The sequence below is a fragment of the Halichoeres trimaculatus genome, unplaced genomic scaffold (genome assembly GCF_033239565.1).
Source record: "Halichoeres trimaculatus isolate MK-OKI-2021-1 unplaced genomic scaffold, fHalTri1.1 fHalTri1_scaffold_20, whole genome shotgun sequence".
Taxonomy (NCBI): domain Eukaryota; kingdom Metazoa; phylum Chordata; class Actinopteri; order Labriformes; family Labridae; genus Halichoeres; species Halichoeres trimaculatus.
The window spans coordinates 13595336-13614170 of NW_027437198.1; the positions used below are offsets into that span (position 1 = coordinate 13595336).

General features: G+C 46.0%; 1 protein-coding gene across 1 annotated transcript in view; it reads right to left on the bottom strand.

The window, feature by feature from the left end:
• Positions 1 to 315: 315 nt before the first annotated feature.
• Positions 316 to 18835, bottom strand: part of grin2ba (glutamate receptor, ionotropic, N-methyl D-aspartate 2B, genome duplicate a) — a 139006-nt gene continuing 120486 nt past the window's right edge. Inside the window, exons 14-18 of the mRNA XM_074695756.1 lie at positions 16379 to 16608; positions 16140 to 16300; positions 13947 to 14134; positions 8480 to 8718; positions 316 to 3007 (exon numbers count right to left, since the gene is read on the bottom strand). Of these exons, the coding sequence (XP_074551857.1) occupies positions 734 to 3007; positions 8480 to 8718; positions 13947 to 14134; positions 16140 to 16300; positions 16379 to 16608 (3092 nt within the window). The 3' untranslated portion in view covers positions 316 to 733. The remainder of the gene's footprint in view (positions 3008 to 8479; positions 8719 to 13946; positions 14135 to 16139; positions 16301 to 16378; positions 16609 to 18835) is intronic.

The following is an 18835-nucleotide window of genomic DNA, read 5'->3' on the forward strand; positions in this document are numbered from 1 at the left end:
AGCTAACATCTGTGTTATTCACAACGTTGTCATGATGTTCTATACCCTGTTTTTTCTATAAGAATATCTTATTATCTTTCATGATTAGACTTCTCACAGCAAACAAGATCAGCTCTTTTGGCATAGGGATGAGGAGGAGGAGCGGGTCGAGAGGGAAACTGAAGAGACGGACAGGCCGGACTGAGCGGGAGAGAAAGAAAGAGAGACAGAGGCACTCGTCATGTCCTGTGTTGCCGCTCTGCTCCGAGTGACAGCATCTCCGTTTCGAGGTGACACCGGGGCAGATGGGCAGTTCGCTCCTCTCTCCGCTCTCTCCTCGTAAGCGCTCAGCGGGTGCTCTCAGACAGCCGTCACATCGCGCCAGGCCCTCATGTCCAATGTCAAACTAAGATGAGATGTCTCTTCTTTGCAGTCGAGCTCTTCTGCCTCTGCAGTGGATGGAATAAAAGACGAGCCAGTGGATAATTGACTGTTTGGACGAAAAAGTTGCTTTGGCCAAATCTGAGAGGGTTTAATCCCCCTCCTCACCAAGTCCTGAAGTTTCACACATTTCTTGCAAAAATCAAGATTATCTCCTTCATCTGCTCATACTTTACAGTCTTTCTTCCTATAAACTCTTGTCCTGCCGTCCCAATATGGGCTCGGGTCAGTGTCTGTAAAATCATCCCTGATCTTCTTCCATCACTGCGATCCTCCGCCATGCCACTGTCCGCTCCTCCTCCCCCGTCCTCTCTCACACGTCCGACTCGATGCTGGAGAGTTTCTCATACACATGGCCATTGCTTCCATTGAAGGGGCGAGGGGGACCAACGCCGAGCATGGAGCCGTGGTGGTTCAGCCCACCTAGGCTGAGCTCTTTCGAGAACCGTGGGGTCACACTGGACATCACCCCTGCTGAGGCAGACGCTGGAAGATACGACCCCGTGCTCATCTGGCTCCTGAAGTCACTTCGGCTGTTTTTGGCAACTTGTTGCTGCTGCTGTTGCTTTTTCATGTAGTATTGTTTGGCGCCGTGCATCAGACACTGGTCGTCGCCAAAGGTGGGTATAAAGGGGTTTTGGTTCACCCTGTCGGGGTAAAGAGATTTAGATAAAGAGAAACCCGCTCCGCCTCCCTCCATCAGAGACCTGTCCCTCATGTCTCTCTCTCCGATGGAGCGGCGGTGGAGTCCGTCTCCGCCTCTGAACAGGCCGAACGGTGAGCCAGGTCCTTTCCGGCTCTCGCCTCCATAAAACAAAGGGTCCCTGTCTCTGTCCCGCTCCGAGCCGCCGTGACGCTCAAATATGTGTGCGAAAGGGCTGCTGCCCTCCATGTAGCGCTCTTTCTCCTTTAAGCTGACACTCCGGGGGGGAGGTAACATCCCCCCCATCCCACCGCCTCCCATCCCTCCTCCAATCCCAATCAGACTCCCCATGCCACCTGACTCCTCCTTCTGAAGGTCCACAAATGTGTCGTACGAGTGCTGCCGCCGGAGCGGTTTTCCGAATCCCCCACTCTTCCTCCTCTGCTGGCCCTGAGGTTGAGACTGAGGTCCTGCTCCCATCCCTCCCCCTCCTCCCCCACTTCCTCCCCCCATCTGTTCCAAGAGGTGGTTGTTGTCCTCACTGATGTCATAGAGGTTTCCTGCTGTCTTTTTGCAGCCCTCGCAGCGCATGCAGGTCGCAGAGCTGGGTCGGCTGCTCCCTCCGCCTCCCGAGGTCGCGCAGCTCATACCGCTGCCGTACCCGCTCCCTCCGCCATGAATGGACATCTGCTTCCCCCCGCTGGCCCGACAGTTCCTGCACTCCCAGTCTCCTCCTGCCAGCCCGGACCCTCCTCCGCCCTTGGAGTCCGATTTTTTGGGTTTGCTCTTAAGGAAATCATCCACGGGGACCAGCGAGGTGCAGGCCCCTCCGTCCCTGTTCACAGGTCCTTCTGTAAGGTCCACGTGTTCCCACTGAGGGACACCCTCTTTTGGCCGGAACTGGTCCAAATAAAAATCCCTAACACTCTCCTTCTCTCTGAAGAGATAGTTCCCTTCGTTGTTCCCTCCCCCTCCTCCTCCTCCTCCTCCTCCACTGCCTCCGCCTCTCTTTCGTTCAGCGGGCAGCAGTGGAGGCGAGGATGAACGGTGTCCGTGGTAGTGGTGGTGGCTAATGTGGTACGGTTTTCTCCGGTAGCCCAGCTCGATTTCGTCCAGCTCCCGTCTGGACTTGGCAGAGGCAGGCCTCTTCTTGAGACTATCGCGGTACTGTTTGCGCTTCTTGGCGTTACCCTCAAGGTTTCCGTACGTCACCGTGTGCGTGGAAATGTCGGACACGTCAGAGCGTATATTCCCATCGTCTTCCCCTCGTCCCCCACAGTAGTTGTGCCCAGGGATATACGTGGAGCTTGAGGCGCCTCCCTTAAAGGAGAACTTCCCGTACAGGTCTGGCAGCCCGCCCTTAAAGCTCTGTCCTGAAGGAGGAGTCTGTCCGGACAGGAGGTCGAACTTGCTCATGTTCCTGTGGGTCAGAGCGGCACAGGGCTGTGTGGTGAAGATAGGCGCCACTCCTCCGCCCAGGCTGTCACAATCAAACATCCCGCCCTCCAGGGAGCTCGCACTGCCCAGACTGTGAGGCCTGTTTGCAGGAGGTCCACTGAGCCCCAGAGTGGAGCCATGGTGGTGGAGGTAGTGGTCCTGGTACAGGTTGCTGTCCTTCAGGTGGAGGTTACCAAACGTCCTCTCCACCTCGCTGATGTAGTCGCTGAACATGTTGTCCTCGGGCATGTAGGGTGGTTTACAGTCCGAGTGGCCTGCCAGGCTGCGCCGGTGCTCCGAGATGTCATACACAGAAGATTCACGGCGGATGAAGTCCAGAGCACTGTGCGGTGAGCCATTCACCCCCGACAGGGACGCCATGTTTTTGGCGGTGCGAAGGAGGCGCATGATGTTGGAGTGGGTGTTGTTCATGGTGGCTGATGGAGAGTTGAGGGCAGAGCTGCTCTTCTCCTCGATCTGAACCCCGTGGATGCAGCTGTAGATACCCTGTGAGGGGCACACAAAGTAAGATGCATTAAAGACCAAAGAATTGATTAATTTTCAACCTGGCCAATCAGAGGGATGGAGGTTTGTGGAGCAGGGAGCCTTAAAGAGACAGCAGCTAAGACAAAGTGTTTCAGACAAAGACTGCAATAAGGGTTTTCTGAAACATTAGCTGGTAACTGTATATCGTGTAAAGCTCCTACAGGGGCACCAGAGGGTCAGAATAAAGACCAAATAAGGCTATTGCCCCCTCTTTAAAGGGCATTTTGCAGGTTAAATTTTTTGATAGTCTAATAATGGCAGTAGAATAAGTCAATCATTGAATTTATGTGTTATTCAACAAAAAAGGCACAAATTTAGAGGAAGAAGTGGCTTTTTTCAGTATAGCTGTTCAATACAGCATCATGTCATTTGACATAACAAAAGGAACTCGCATACGCTTACTCTGCTTTGAGCCATTGTGAATAAACGGTTGTCATGAGTGAGATTGGGCATTTTGGGTTGTGTTTATTGTGTTTCTTCCACAGTATTATTTAATTTGAACATTCATTAAGATCATTAAAATGTGTTTGGATGGATTGACGCAGAAACACTAGCTTAACAGGACATCGAGTCCAAATGAGTTAGCTTTCGTTAGCTTTCGTGACCGGTGACAGATGTATCTTGACTTTCTGACTCTGGATCAGTGGATAGACCTCTGATAGACCTCTCTGTCTTTTACTCTATGGGCTTTATCATGACGGTTTAAAGCACGTTGCTTTACAATCAGCCCTTGTATGTACTACTTATGCTTTAAGTTAGTGAATCTGACTTTAAACTTTGAATATATTGATGTGAACACAGCATCAGGCTACATATCAGTAGCTAACAGCGCTCACTCACTGGGACACCTGCTCTGATCTGGTTCTTTTCGCACCACAACTCCACTGCTCTCCTACAGCCGTCATTCCTCCTCATCCTGCCCTGTTCCTTGTCTCCATCTTTCCTAACAGGCTCATAATTTTAACCCTGAGGACCAGGAATTGAGATTTTGATTCCTCTTCACTGACAGGAGTGACAGTCTAATCCATGTTTATTAATGTTAAACAGAGGTAGAAGCAGCAGGACTCCCTATTATGACGTCACATTTAAATGCTGGTCTGTAACGTGGAAGTACAAAAACCTGTACTAAAATTTCTTCTGGAGACCCTGTGGTTTATTGATTTAGGAATTTCTTTCAGGATATTGTTTTCAAGTTATTTTCCTATCAAGTTCTTCACATTTGTCTTTAACCTGCAATATGCCCCAAAATACCATTTAATAGGTTTATTCTCCAAGTTCATGCATGTGAAAAAGGTTAGAGTGAAGCACCTGTGTTAAAGCTAAGAAACCAAACAGAATCAGTTTCCAAAAGTGACAAAGGGAGAGCTGTTCTTGGGATTGGAAGGAGCATGAAATTTCAGCATGTTTTAGGAGACTGAAGGAATAAATGACGACTTGATGAGTGCTACATAAACAGATCTGTTGGTTTAATTCACTAAAAGATATAAACAGAGCTGTATTTCTCAGAGGCAGAGGTATTAAAAGTTTATTTCATGGACTTGACACTCTCAGTTTGCAGGTCTTCAGTCTGAGCTGCACATTAAGGTGCAGGTCTGTTGGGGTTTGGATACATTGAATGCCCTTTTCAGTCATCTCTCTAAGAATCATGAATATCAGGTTAAAGAGAAGCACGTTAGCCTGCTATTTATAGGACATGGTGTGTTGTAGATTAGCTGGTGTGAGTGGAAGTGAGACAGAGTGAAGATCTAGAGGATAGTGTGGAGGGATGATTGATAAAGGCGAAGGGGCTAATAAAAGCCCTCGGGTCTTGCCGGTCAATACCTTTAATCAATGTGATTAGAATTCAGCTGAACAATATCCTCCGGCAGTTATTAAACACCTCAGCTCCACCACCTCTCAGCGCCACGGCCACCTTACAATCCCCGACCAAGATAAAGGCCAGGCCAAGGAGACGGCGGCCGAGCGCCGCGCTGACAGAAAGATAAACGGCTCCATTTGCATTCTGTGATGTACGATACAATACGCAGATAAAAATGGATGTAGGGCGGAGAGCAAAGCAGGCGTGACGGATGGCAACGGACGGTTGAAGATCGGATCAATCGCAAACAATGATTCGACTCAGTTTTTCTGCTGTTTGTTGATGAGTATGGAAATAAAACGACGCTGCGAGGGACGCTGAGATCAGCCGCCCTGCGCCCTGTTAGTGCGTCCTGCTCGTCTCTGCAGAGGTCAGAGGTCAACTCGCTGTCCAATATCCTCTCTTATTAAGCCATGACTCTCCCCATCCTCCTTTTATCCTCTCATAACACTGGTTGACCCTCACTCCTCCTCTCACGGCCACATGTTTCTGCTGCTTAATTGCCTGCAGTGCAGCAGAAACAGCTCCTCATCCCTCATTCTGGGTTTATAGATAATGTTATTACTTCTTTCAATTTCACAGTCTGTTAACAGCCGAGCATGTAGAGCCTGACGCTGGAGAGGAGCATAAATACAAAGTGACTCAACAGTATCTGAGAGATCTGGATCTTAAATGTAAACGCCCACCTGCACTAAGTTCTGCACTGTTTACAGCTTCTCCTCTGTCTCATCTGTGTTTCTCTTTTCCATCTGTCTGTTTATATAATTTGTCATCCCTCCATCTCGACTCCTACAACAGTAATTCTCCCTTTATTTTCCTGATTACACCCCACCTGCTGCCAAATCTGTCACATCTTCCCTCCTGTGACACCCATTACATCGACCTGTCTACACTTTTCCAGAAGCTTCACTTTTATCTGAGGACGAGAACGCCGCCATGTTGGGTGTCACCTGCCCAGACGGTAAGTCCGGCGACATCAGGATGAATATTTTGAAGCTCCAGCTTGAGCGGGAAGCTAATACTGTAGAGCATCGAGTTGTGGATGTTAAAGTGATGGCTGCTTTATATTCACATTTTGTGGACTCCACATGCCCACATAATGTAACAGTTGGCAGATTTCTGCTGGCCTCGGCCTACAGGAGCTGATGATTTGGGCAGCATGTGTGAATAGCAATAACTGAAGCCTGCGGGTTTGTAGGAATTTCAATCCACCAGAGGCTCACAGCAAAATCTATAAGTGATTACACCGGCACAGAGAGGCGGGGATCAACAAATAGCCAGCTGCTGCTGATGGAGGGATGCTGCGTACTGTACGTACAGCAGCTTATGATTTCACTCGGCCTGTGTGGCTCAGCCACGAGGAGCCGAATGCAAACGACAGGAACAGAGGAGCGATTAAACCTCTAATACATTCACTGTTCTGAAGTCATTAGAGGCTTTTTAAATCGATATAATTAATTTGTTTCAGTGTTGCAGGTGGGACTCAGAGGAGCAGGTAGCCAGGGGAGCGCCACTCATCGCTGGGGGGGGTGCCAAACCGAGCGTGAAGCCGTGACCGACGCCACGTGACTCCTCCAGAGCGTGACAGATGTCTCATTTTTTACACCGCCCAGCTTAAATGTTAATTGCAGCAATAACAATAAAGTTTATTGGATTATGCTGTGAAATTAAAAAAAGCGGAATCAATCTGAGTGGCGGAGCGAGGAGAAGAAAAGGCGAAGACGTGGCCGGGCCTGGAGTGAGAGAAAGAGACACTGAGAGACACACACACCGGCTGAGGACGGAGAGGAGATAATAAACTGTAATTTTCACTGTTGCTGTTCTGAAATGCAACAGCTTCTTTCTACATATGCAAATGAGTGCTCAGAGCGAATATTCCCCCTGAATATTTTAACATCTGAATCATTTGTGGACACACGGCGTTCATTTGTTGTCACGCTGAAGCAGAGACGGAGGTGATTTTCTGTAAATGAGCACATTCGCCCAACGTTACACGGAACATGATTGCTTTCAGAGATGGTTCCTCTGCTAAATGTAATGATGTGAAAACGCAGAGCAGCAGCACGCAGACGTTCAGCTGACATTTCTCTGCTCCTCCAACACGGACACACACAATAAACAAGCAGCAGCGTTACATTAACACAAATAATCAGAGCTGGGTGCAAGAGTGTGGTGTTAGAGCACTGAGGGGAGAGCGTGGCGGTGTTTCTGAGGCACCATCGTCGCAGCACCAGCATATCAAACCGTGGAGGCAGGGGGCAGCAGTGTGAGGCTCCCTGCTGTAAATTAGCCACGTGGTTCAGCCTGCGGCGGTTCACCTTCAGAGACGCATGCTGAATTACACCCAAGCCATGTCAAAACAATTGGAATGCAAATCAAACAGCCCGGGGTGACTTTGGTCCCCGGGGATCCGGTAATCTACCCTCACTGGGTCCACGGCTGATTTTTGTTGAGTGGAATATTGATTTTGGCTCAAGATTTTGTAAATATTTACCCGCTGGACGTCAGGACAGACTAAGCACTGAACAAAAAAGCTCCGGTATGAGCTGACTTTCAGAGAGAGGTCTGCTCATGATGGATGGAGCAACGGAGAAAAGGTCCAAACAGTTTCCTAAAATCTGAAGTCTCCTCGCATCTATTTCAGATTCCTGTTGAAACTTATCTAATTTATTCAACGCTTGTTTTAGAGAACAGTGAGAAATTATTTTCATCACATTTATTCAACACCTGACTGAAATTTGATGTGTCAGAATCGACAGCTTCCTAAAAGTGAAGCCAGAAGTTGAAGAGCTCCCCCTGGTGGCTGGTGAAGGGATGAAGTCAAAGATGCTATGAGGAGGATCTGTTTTGATTGCAGTCCCTCGCCACCTTGTGGCCTGGAGTCTCCGCACACTGTTGTAAATTACTTTTACGGGGCGTGTGTTTGTTTTGGAATTAAATGGAGAACGGATAAAAAAAATATATTTTTGTTCAAGACAACTTTTTACTGGAGGTAAGGTATCTATCAGTACAACTACGTAGCGCTACGGTTTGAAACATGACATCAAGAAAACGTTGTAGCATACGGCTATATGTTAGCCCGGACGTATCTGTAGGCTAACGTGACAACAAGTAAACACTGTAAGTAGTTTAGTAGCTGTTTATACTTAGCACAGCTGGCAGCCCGATGCTCTAAGACATGTAAAGGCTAATTAGCCTTAAGCTCAGGCGGTATCACTCTCCCGTTTAGCTTTCTTCTGCTCTTCTGTCCTTTTTCTGTCCGACAGTTAGACTCTTGTGTCCACCATCACTACAAAATTAGTCATAGAAAACATTTTTTTGCATAAAAAGTCACACATCTCTGAGTTTTATCTCTTCTGTCTACTAAACTGTGTCAGCCGGTGTGGTGTTGTCATTGAGACCTAGACGAGCCGTAGATCAATCTGGTCCTGGATGACCCGAACTGGAAGCTAATTAGTAGCAATTTCAAATAACCTGTAACCAGCAATATTGGTGCTGATTATCTCATTTTAAAGTGTGGATTAAGGTCAGGCGTAGAAGGGAGACTTTTTAAAGATCACTTTCAAACTCCTCACCCTGCTGATGGAGAAGACGAAGCCGGGCTGGCCTGAGCAGACGCCCATGAAACAGAAGCGCAGCTGCCAGTAGAACCAGTGCTCGCAGATGAAGGTGATAAGCGACAGAGCCATGGCGGCGCCCAGCATGTAGAAGACGCCGGCCATGTTGTCCACATCCAGCTGGCTGGACATCACCTCGTTCTTCTCGTGGTGGCAGATCCCTGTCAGCCACAGCGACTCCAGCTCCTCCATCTCACCTGTATGAGGAGAAATGTGACAACACAGGGGGGGTGGGGGTGGACCATGCAGGGGAAGCAGATTGCAGGAGGAGGTGAGGAAGAGTTAACGGAGCAACACGAGAAGGGAGCAAAGAGAGGGAGAGGAGGTAAACAGATGGACAGAAGAAAGAGAGGAGAGGGAACGCGGGGCACGATGATGACATGAGGAGAAGTGTTTTTATCATTTCAGGGGAATAGAAATAAAAACAGGGTGTGAAAAAGAGGGAAGGGAAGTGAAATATAAAGGCGAGAGGAGGATGTGATGTAATAACAGGACGGGTATTGGAGGACACGAGGGATGGAGGGATGATGCAATGATGAAGAGAGGAGGGAGGATGGGGGGGGGGTCAGGGGAGTTAGAAGTGAAAAAGAGACATGAATTTTGCAAAATACTTCTCTGCAGAGAAGAAGAGAGATATCACAGGTCACATGTTGACTCCTGCGCTCTGATTGGTCACCTTTCTTTACATCCTGAGTGTTTAAGACTTTAACAAATCAAGCAGCTTTAACCTGCTGGTGTTTGCATATGTGTGTGTGTGTGAGTGTGTATGTGTGTGTGTGTGTGTGTGTGTGTGTGTGCCCCTATGTGTGCACGTGTCCCTGTGTGTGCTGGTCCCTGAGCTCCTGGTCTCTTTGTGGGTCACCTTCTGTTTCATCACGAGCTGCTCTCTATCAGAGCCGACCGTCACTGCTTAATTAATCATACATTCAGCCTCTGTCGCTGCACGTCAGCGCCACTCTTGTTGCACTGGAGCTCCGGCCGGCCTCTGAGCATCAATGAGAAGCTCGGGCAGCATACAAAGTCAGGGAGGCAAGGCCACACACACACACACACACACACACACACACACACACACACACACACACACACACACACACACACACACACACACACACACACACACACACACACACACACACACACACACACACACATGCATGTAGGCAAATCTTCAGAGCAGCTAAACAAAACCATGTCTGAAACACGACTGCCCTGCAGTCAGCATACATCACAAAATCACATTGTTTAACAGGCTGACATGTTTCCTTCAGGTTTGTCCGTTCTAAACACGGTTGCATGAAATATAGAAATATATTTTTACATGCATTTAAAAAGTTCATCGTACAACTACCACTCCGAAATAGTAACACTTTAAGAGCTTGACATACTTGTGCAACACCTGCAGTTCTCCTCCCAAACACTTGGAGGCAGTGTGATTTCAATGCTGGTCAGATTGTCTGTTTTCTGTCTCACTATGTTTGCTGCTTTTTCCCAGTAACTTAGCGCAATTAGCTAAACTGTTGCAGGTAAATGTTGCAAAACTATTTCAAGGAAGAATAGAGAGGGGAAGGAAATTAGGCCAATGTACATTTGACTCTGGAAATGTAACAGGATATGCGAGGCTGCTGAGCAGACCAGTCACAGAGCGTGTTGTCTGCGATGTTTAAAGCTGCAGTGATGTTTTTTGGAGGTGCATGTCAGGCCACAGTGTTGATATAGAGCAGAAACACACACCAGGCTTTGGAGTGAAACACATCGGCTAAAAGCATAAAGAAGTTTCATGGTTGGCTCAAAAACTGATGTGTTCATGTTTCCCTATGAATTCAAATGTTCTCATTAGACTTAATCTGAACCTGAAAAGTCCAGAGAAATGTCTTATTTCAAGTGATCAAAATCTGTGGATGGGTAAAAAAAAAATGTGCTCATTTAGTTTCTTGTGTTCGGAAGTTATTTATATTTTGGTAGATTTCTTTTTTTACCCTTTCTAAGCAGCTTCGGTGTCATTTCTGTCTGTTTGTCTGTTTGTTCAGACTAAGGTCGTCCTGATCTCAGATTTTCAGCTCATGACAAAACAAACAAGACAAGAGCAGGGAGAGTTTCACTTGATGGTAAATGTCCTGAGCTGCAGCTAGCAGTATGCTTGAGGTTGGCATGCACACACAAACACAAACACACACATACATAAGTCTTGATTCATCATCTAAACATAGCCCCGAAATTACAGAAAATGTGTCAGAAAATGTTAAAAAAAAAAAACCTGGAAACAAGCTGGGCAGATGCAAACAATGCAAAAAATCGAATCTGTTAAAAAAAAAACAATGATTAAAAAGTGAACAACAAAAGACATGGGATCAAATTTCATTTTTTATGTGTGTCTATTTTAGTTGAAAAAAATGACTCAGTGTGCAAAGACTTTTATACCCTATTCTGGTCACAGTAGTTCTATATTTAAAGTACTATATTTCATGTAGACAGGGGCGTCCACTAACACCCTGAGGTTTTTGTGAAAAACGAAACATTCTCAAACTGGCGAGAAATCGTATTTGGGGTATGAAAAAGGTACACCTGTGTTCTCCTCAGACATGTTCTGTGCTGCAGCGTGCACCGCCGTGAAGGAAAGCTAAAAGCTTACAACAGAGACGTCTTATTTTGATTTTAGTCGCGGGCAACAACCAGCATAATGGGAGTAATAGGACAGGCCTAATTCAGACCCTGCAGTTTGCTCTTGTTTTGAGAACAGCTGTTAGCGCCACTGCTCTCTGCCGCACTCTTGCTTTTGAGTGATTGAAGCAGTGAAGAAGAAACGCTTATTTTTCAAAACATCCTTTTACATCTTACTGTTGTCGTCTTATCAGTGAACAAAAGCAGCGATAGGCCGTTAGCGTGATCATGTCCTCAGCATGATTTCAAAACTTTTCCTCTAGAATTTTTTAACAGAGTTTCTCTTTCTCCCTTTCTCTGACTGCTCTGATGTATTTTCTGCTCAGGATCTGCGTCAGACCCCCTCCAGCCCTGACACCGCGGCCACCGAGCCGTCCACGTGAGCTCTTTCTAGGCCACCAGGAGGGGACAGGACGGCGAGGCGGGGCGAGGTGACATTGGACTCCTGAGAGGGTGAGATGGGGCCAACTGGATGGTGTGCGCCCAATATTCATGAAAACACACTCACACACACACATTAACCTCTGCGTCACATATAAACATGGAGACAGTGAAATCTGAAAACAGGGAAACGCTTTCTGACCAGAATGTAGGCTGATAAAAATAAACCTGTGTCATAAACAGTCAGATTCTCTACACTCTTTATCTCTGTCTCTCTCTCACACACACACACAGTCACACACACTTTTCTTGCATACACACATAAGCCTGACCCACATTCACACACGCACACACGAAGTTGAAATACACCAGGAGCGATGCTGGCACCCCTAACTGGGACGCACTACAGCGGGCCCCCGGAGGGCCCTTGGTTCAGGACCCTCACAACACACTGGAACAAGCCCAAATATACTCTTTACCACACACACACACACACACACACACACACACACACACACACACACACACACACACACACACACACACACACACACACACACACACACACACACACAAAGCTAACTTCTGAGTGTGAAATCAGCCGTATATCAGATCAGGACACGGTGAAATGAGGGAGTTAAAGTTGATAAAGTGAGCAAGCAGCCGCCGCCTGTGACTCTCTGACTTGTTTATGGCGAGGACTATTTGGCTTTTAAACCATAAAACACGCACAGCACGGTGTTGGGACGGACAATTCTGAACACATTTCATTTCTTACCGTGCTCATTCTGGGGCTCATTAACACCACGACTCGAGCTGACAGGGGTGAAGTGTCACAGAGCGCCAAGAGCTCGGATTCTTTCATATAAACAGAGCAAGATAATAAAGATGAAGGGGCGGGGCTTAAACTTCTCACTCTCCTGTCTTATTTTTTCTGTTCTTTATCTGGTTTGTAGAGACACTTTCAGCAACTTCAAAACAGATCTACAGGAGCTTTAAAATTGATGGACATACTTGTTCTTATTTTGCAGAGGTTTTTAATATTTAATTTTTATCTTTGTTTTTATTTAAAGTATAGGTTTTTATTGATAAACAAGTGTGTGAGAGGGGGCATCAGTCCCTGGGGTTAATTTGTAACTGTTTTTTCATTATGTCATGTTTGTCTTGTAACTGGATGGCTTGAATTTCCTTTGGGGATAAATAAATTAAGTATCTATCTAGGTGCTGCCCTGTTGGCTCTGTCTTCTTTGTCAGTTTCTTGTAATTTTTTTGTCTCTTTTTCGTAATCTTTGTATTTGGAGTGGATCATTACTTTGTATGGTTCATTTGTTGGTCATGGACACCAAAATTTTTGTGTCTTCAGTGATATTTTTACTCCTTTTCCCCTATGTTTGTCTGGAGACAACATGTGACCATGGCCGCATTGTTTACATGCGAAATCAGCTGTTAGCAGCCTGTAGCATGTCAATGCTAACTGGTGCAAGGCCTGATGTTTCCCACAAGGTGAGGAGAAGGAGGTGAGGACGAGGTGCCGGTTCTCAGGTGTGAGCTAAGAAGTGATGACATGGACCTGTCCTTCCATCCATCGTTACTGGGAACCTAAGATCTATCTCCAATAAGATGGACGAGCTAGCTGTGCTAACCCAGCAACAGAGGGAATACCAGAGGGCAGAGTAGCATCATGCTATTCACAGACATGGCTAACGGAGCTGTCACTGGACATGAACGCCGCATTAGAAGAACTTCACCTGTTGTGAGCAGACAGGATACAGGAGACAGTTTTCTTGATTGCTGCTGTGACTCCTCCTTAATTTTCCCTCAGGATTGATAAAGTATTTTCTGTTCTATTCTATTCTATTCTATAATATAAAATATTATATTATACTATATTGTGTTATATTCTATCTATCTATCTATCTATCTATCTATCTATCTATCTATCTATCTATCTATCTATCTATCTATCTATCTATCTATCTATCTATCTATCTATCTATCTATCTATCTATCTATCTTTGTGCACACTGACTCTCCCTCTTCTCCAGCCCTCTCCGAGCTGTTATGGAGGAATAACTCAAATATTGTTTGTGAGGTGTGAAAAGCTTTTAGATGGCGTTAAAATGTCTGTATTTAACTGTAACATGCATGAGAAACAAAACGAGCCTCTGCGTCTCCTTCCCTGCAGCACAGCCTGAGGCCAGGTTTGTTCAGAGCGTATCTGAGGGTGAATCTAACGCCTGGAATTAGCTCCTCACGGATAGATCAGCTAGATTTGAACTTGCATTTATTTTTCTCATCAGATTTATTTGTTTTTAACTTTGTGCATGGCTGAGTCTACAGTAAACTGAGCAGCCAATGAGAGAAAGGCTCTCTTCTTGCTCACCGTCTCCAAACAGCTGCAGGATGGCGAGGTCCACGTGTCTCTTCCAGAGAGACTCCTTCTGTATTGCGATGCCATACCCGGTGGTGGCGAAGATGTAACCGCTTCCGATGGTCACCAGCTTGCAACCTTCATCCCTGCCCGCCATGTAGTTCAGAACGGCGGCGTCATAAATGAAGGCGTCCAATTTGCTAATGAGCGATGGAGAGAGAAAGAGGGAGAGAGCGAGGTTACATTTAATTAGCGGTGCAGAGTCAGACATCACAGCTACAACATTCCAATTAACCTGCTAAATAGCACTAAGCTGCTGATAAGTGGAATAGACTTCCACTCGGTTTGCCAAAGGCTGGAGCTGGCACACTGAGCGGCGAGGAGGAACACGAGACGGAAGCTGGAGAGGGGGAGTAAAAGTATTATTAGAGTTATTCAGAAACAATGTGTTCACAGGAAGCAGAGCAGGAAGAGGAGGAAAGTGTTAAACTTTAGTTTCTCCTTTCCAATTTTTTTTTTTTCATTAGTGCAGGAAGAGTTTATTCTCCAACACTTTCTGTCAGCTTTCAGCATGCACGCCTCTCCAGCCAATCAAAAGGGGGGATATTTCTGAGGCTCAGGAGTTTGGTTGTTTTCTTTCCTCAATTACAAGATTTAAGGTTTGATCCCTGCAGCCCGCTGCTTAAAGTGTCTTGTGTCAACAATTGATGTTTTTGTGTAACAGGGGTTTACAGTAGTGTCTTTAGTTGACCAGAAAATCACTGTTTCATGCAGAGTGTGTGCAGTGTATGTACTGTTAGGGCCTGTCTCTGCTAACAGCTTCATTTGTGCTTACTGCATCCACATTCTCAATTTTATGAATTTTAATGCTGTAAGCTTACAAAAGTTGTCCAGTCTCTAGTTGGAAGGGGAGGGCAACCAAATAAGTCTTTTTTCCACCAAGCAGTCCGGTTTAGATCAGTATGGTTTGGTACGGTTGGCTCGGTTAAGCTTGGTCCTGTTTGCGTTTCCACAGCCAACTATGCCCCCTTCATGGTAGGCAGCATGTAAGCTGGATGCCGACAGCGACATCAGTAACATAATAGTGTGACGCCATGGCAGCACGGCACAGGGTACCCACTAATAAATCCAACAAAGAAGAAAAACGCGACATAGTAAACAAAGATCATCGATGAAAGACATCCAGCGTTTCGTCCTCTCTGTGATTGGCATGTGGCTCTTTGATACAAAGTGAATTCAAGCTTTGTTTCAGAGAAGTCTGTGTGCCGCCAGGAGAAATGCAGCCGCTGTCGCACGGTTAGTGACGATTCCTCTGACCATTCAACAGTCTACAGTGTTGAAGCTCCACCTACCAAGATCAGATCGGTTTAGTCTGCCAAAAAGTGGGACAGCTTGCCTCGGTTATTTGGGGGTCTGTTCCGGGATTAGTTCGTGGAAACACCGTAAAATGCGTGTCTGTTACAAAGTTAAATAAGCTGTTCCATGACAGTCTTACAAGGCTGGGAATACTACATGAGACTAGAAAAGCATGTGTGGTGTGTTTACAGTTAGGGCCTGTCTCCACTGACTGTGGTATTTCAGCATATGACATGTGAAGCCTTGATTTTATAGATTACATGGTTGCAAGCTTGCCAAATGTATCCCATGGCAGCCTTTAAAAGCAGAAGTTGCTATTTAAGACAAAAAAGCTCTTTTTTTTGAACATGCAGTGAATTTTCCTTTAGGGCCTGTTTCCACTGATGGTGTAATGTAAGCTGGCTGCACCCACATCACAGTTTTTACTGTTTTTATTCTTGCAATGTTGCAAAGATCCTGGGACATGGCCGGCAGATGTTGCAAAGCTGTGTTAGCAGCAGCTCTACACCTGGAAATTATTCCCTTGAAGCACAATATGTAGTTTATCTTCTGCTATTGATATCAACAAAGACAATACAGGAAGTCCCACTCAAGTCTTGGGGCTGGTTAATGATGGAGAGGTGATGTTGACAAATAATAGTTAAACCAGAAACCAAAAATTAAAGGTCACAATGAGGGCGAATTTGCACCTAGGAGGCTAAAGGCTAAACATGCTAAGCTGTGCTAGTGTTCAGCTCAAAAACAGGCTTGAAAAACACCATAACTAGACAAACCCCAAAGGGAGAGCGTTAGGTCTTATGACCAGTTCAGATCCTAAGTATCCAGCTATGACTGTAAGCAGTTTCTCACCCCGCCTTGAGACTCTGCAGAGCCTCGTTGACGTTCCTCTGATGGAACTTGGTCATGTAGGAGTGCATCTCTGGATAGTTGTTCCTGATGTTCCTCTCTGTGCTCCCGTTTGGCACAGTGCCGAAGCGAAACGGAGGAGAGAAGTCGTTTGGACTCTGGAACTACAAACACAAAGACAGAGAGGCGTGTTAACGTCTGATTTATAAGACGAGAAGACGACGGAGTAACTCTCCACTCACCTTTTTATCTGACAGCCCGGTCACCTGATCCACGTACTCTTCCTGGATCATGAAGGCAGCCAGGTTGGCAGTGTAGGAGGCCAGGAAGATGACAGCAAAGAAGGCCCACACTGACACCATGATCTTACTGGTGGTTCCTTTGGGGTTCTGGACGGGCACAGAGTTGTTAAAGACCAGACCCCAGAGCAGCCAGATGGCTTTTCCGATGGTGAAGGACGGACCATGAGGCTCTGAGGGAAACACACACACACACAAACACACACTCAGGGTTAAAGAGGTGATGAATGAGGTCTGAGTCTGTTTCACGTCCACCTGAAAACCTCCTCACAAGACCTTTAAGCGGTGTTCCTAGTGATGCTCTCCATGGAGTTTCCAAAGCATCTCATTGGTCGGCTGGTCACCTGGAAACTGATGATTTTACTCAATATCTGAGCTGTTTGTTAAATTCCTCCATGAGCTGGAGGCAGACCAGTTCGTTTCGTGCATTATTCAGCGATTAGCAGTTGGTTCACAATCTTTGTGTGGGTATGTGTGAGAGTGTGTGTGTGCAGTGTGGGTGTGTAATGTTGTATGCAGCTTTTGTTCGCGTACAGGCAGAGTTTAGCGTGCCAAGTGTTTCCCTTTGTGAAGTTAGCGAGAAAGTTGGTTAAATGGATCGGGCAGAGTTTACACATCTCCCCATTGATACATGGTTTGAATCCTTTGAGTCCAAACTTCGATTTGCACTCTTCATGATACCAAACTCCCACAGTGCTGTGAGCGGAGAAGACGAGGAGAGAGCAGCGCTTTAGGGAGGAGGACATTAAGGAAGAGAGGGAAGAAAGGAAGAGGCTATGTATAGACACATCACAGACTGAGAAGTAGGAAGAAGAGGTTTGGTTCTTTAAGCTTCTGGCTGAGGAGATCAGACTCTAAAAAACAACTTCCTGTGGTCAGAGCTGACGACTGATTCAGAGAAACAGGGATGCAAATATCTGGTCTAACGTGCAGCTGTGGAGGAGGAGAAAGAGGTCCAGGGGCTGGTCTATACGCCGTGTGTGTCTCTTGCACACGCGGAGAGACAATTTGTCCAAGATAATCGTCTCTGAGAGAAAAACATTAACCTGCACAGCTCTACCTGGGCCGCTTGTTTGGAGCAAATTACCAGTTGGAGCGTTACTCATCAAACACTTTTCTCTTGGAGGGCCGAGTCGCCCACTGGCGTGCACGCTTTGAATTCAGACTTCTCTAGGAAAGATCAAAGAGTTTCATGTTTTTGTCCTCTTTGAGTTTGAAAACTGGCGGATGCGTGGACTTCATCTGGATGTACAAATTCACCTTCCCTTCTCCTCTGAAAACACTACAGAGAGGAAAGACGATTCAACTCCTGACCCTTATGCTTGTCAGAAGATGTTTTTGTGCATTTTTACCATTAATGTTATGACAGAAGGCAAAGAGATATGCACCAAATCGTTGAGGATGGAGTTCAACCAGTGACGACTTTAACCTCAAACTGCAAGGCTAACAGCGTCTCAACCTGTTGCTTTTTGTACATGTCATCCCCCCTCTCTCTGTCTCTTATTTCCACATCATTGTATCTATCAAACATTCTGAGCAGATTACCACCTTAACCGTTAAAATGTTATCCTATAGGAAACTTTCTTTCTCAGTTTTGGAATGGTTATTTCCATGAAGCAGATTCTTACCTTCGCCAAGGAGGTCATGTTATTGGGAGGGTTTGTCTATTTTTCTGTGAACAACATAACTCAAAAAGTTAAATACTGATCTTCAATAAATTTTCAGGAAATATTCAAAATGGGATAAGTAAGAAGGGATTAAATTTTGGTGGTGATCAGGATCACCGTCTGGATCCAGGTTTTTTTTTTAAGGATTCTTTATCATTGTGAGATAGGGCCGTTTTCACCATATGTGAATATAACTTCACGATAAATGGTCGGATTGCTTTGCAAAACAATACAAGACAAGGTCACCATAATTTCTGACAGATGTTAAAGTACGATCCAGATCCTGGCAATATTCTGGATACTAAGATCCAGAATATGAAATATGAACTGGGTCATCATCATTTTCAACACTGTCAGGAAACAAATTATCGCACAAACCTGCAACTAACACCAAATTGTAGCAGACAGTCTGCTGAAAGGGAGTATAACATTAAAGTAGGACTAAAGTGTTGGTGACAATCACAATATGTTTGGTGGAGGTCTGTGCTCTCTGAGGGCTTTTTTAGTTAGTGTGTGCGCTGCAGAGAAGCGGGGCTTTAATTCATGCTCTTCACATGTTGCAGAAAATATTTTCTCTGATAGATTCGACCTCAGTGAGCCAGAGAGAGGAGGCAACATGCAGCAAAGAGAGGAAACACAGGCCTCATTTACATAAAACGTCCTCGAGTGCGTCCCCCTGTGAACCCCTGCAGGACCCATGCCTGTGTGTGTGTGTTTGTGTGTGTGTGTGTGT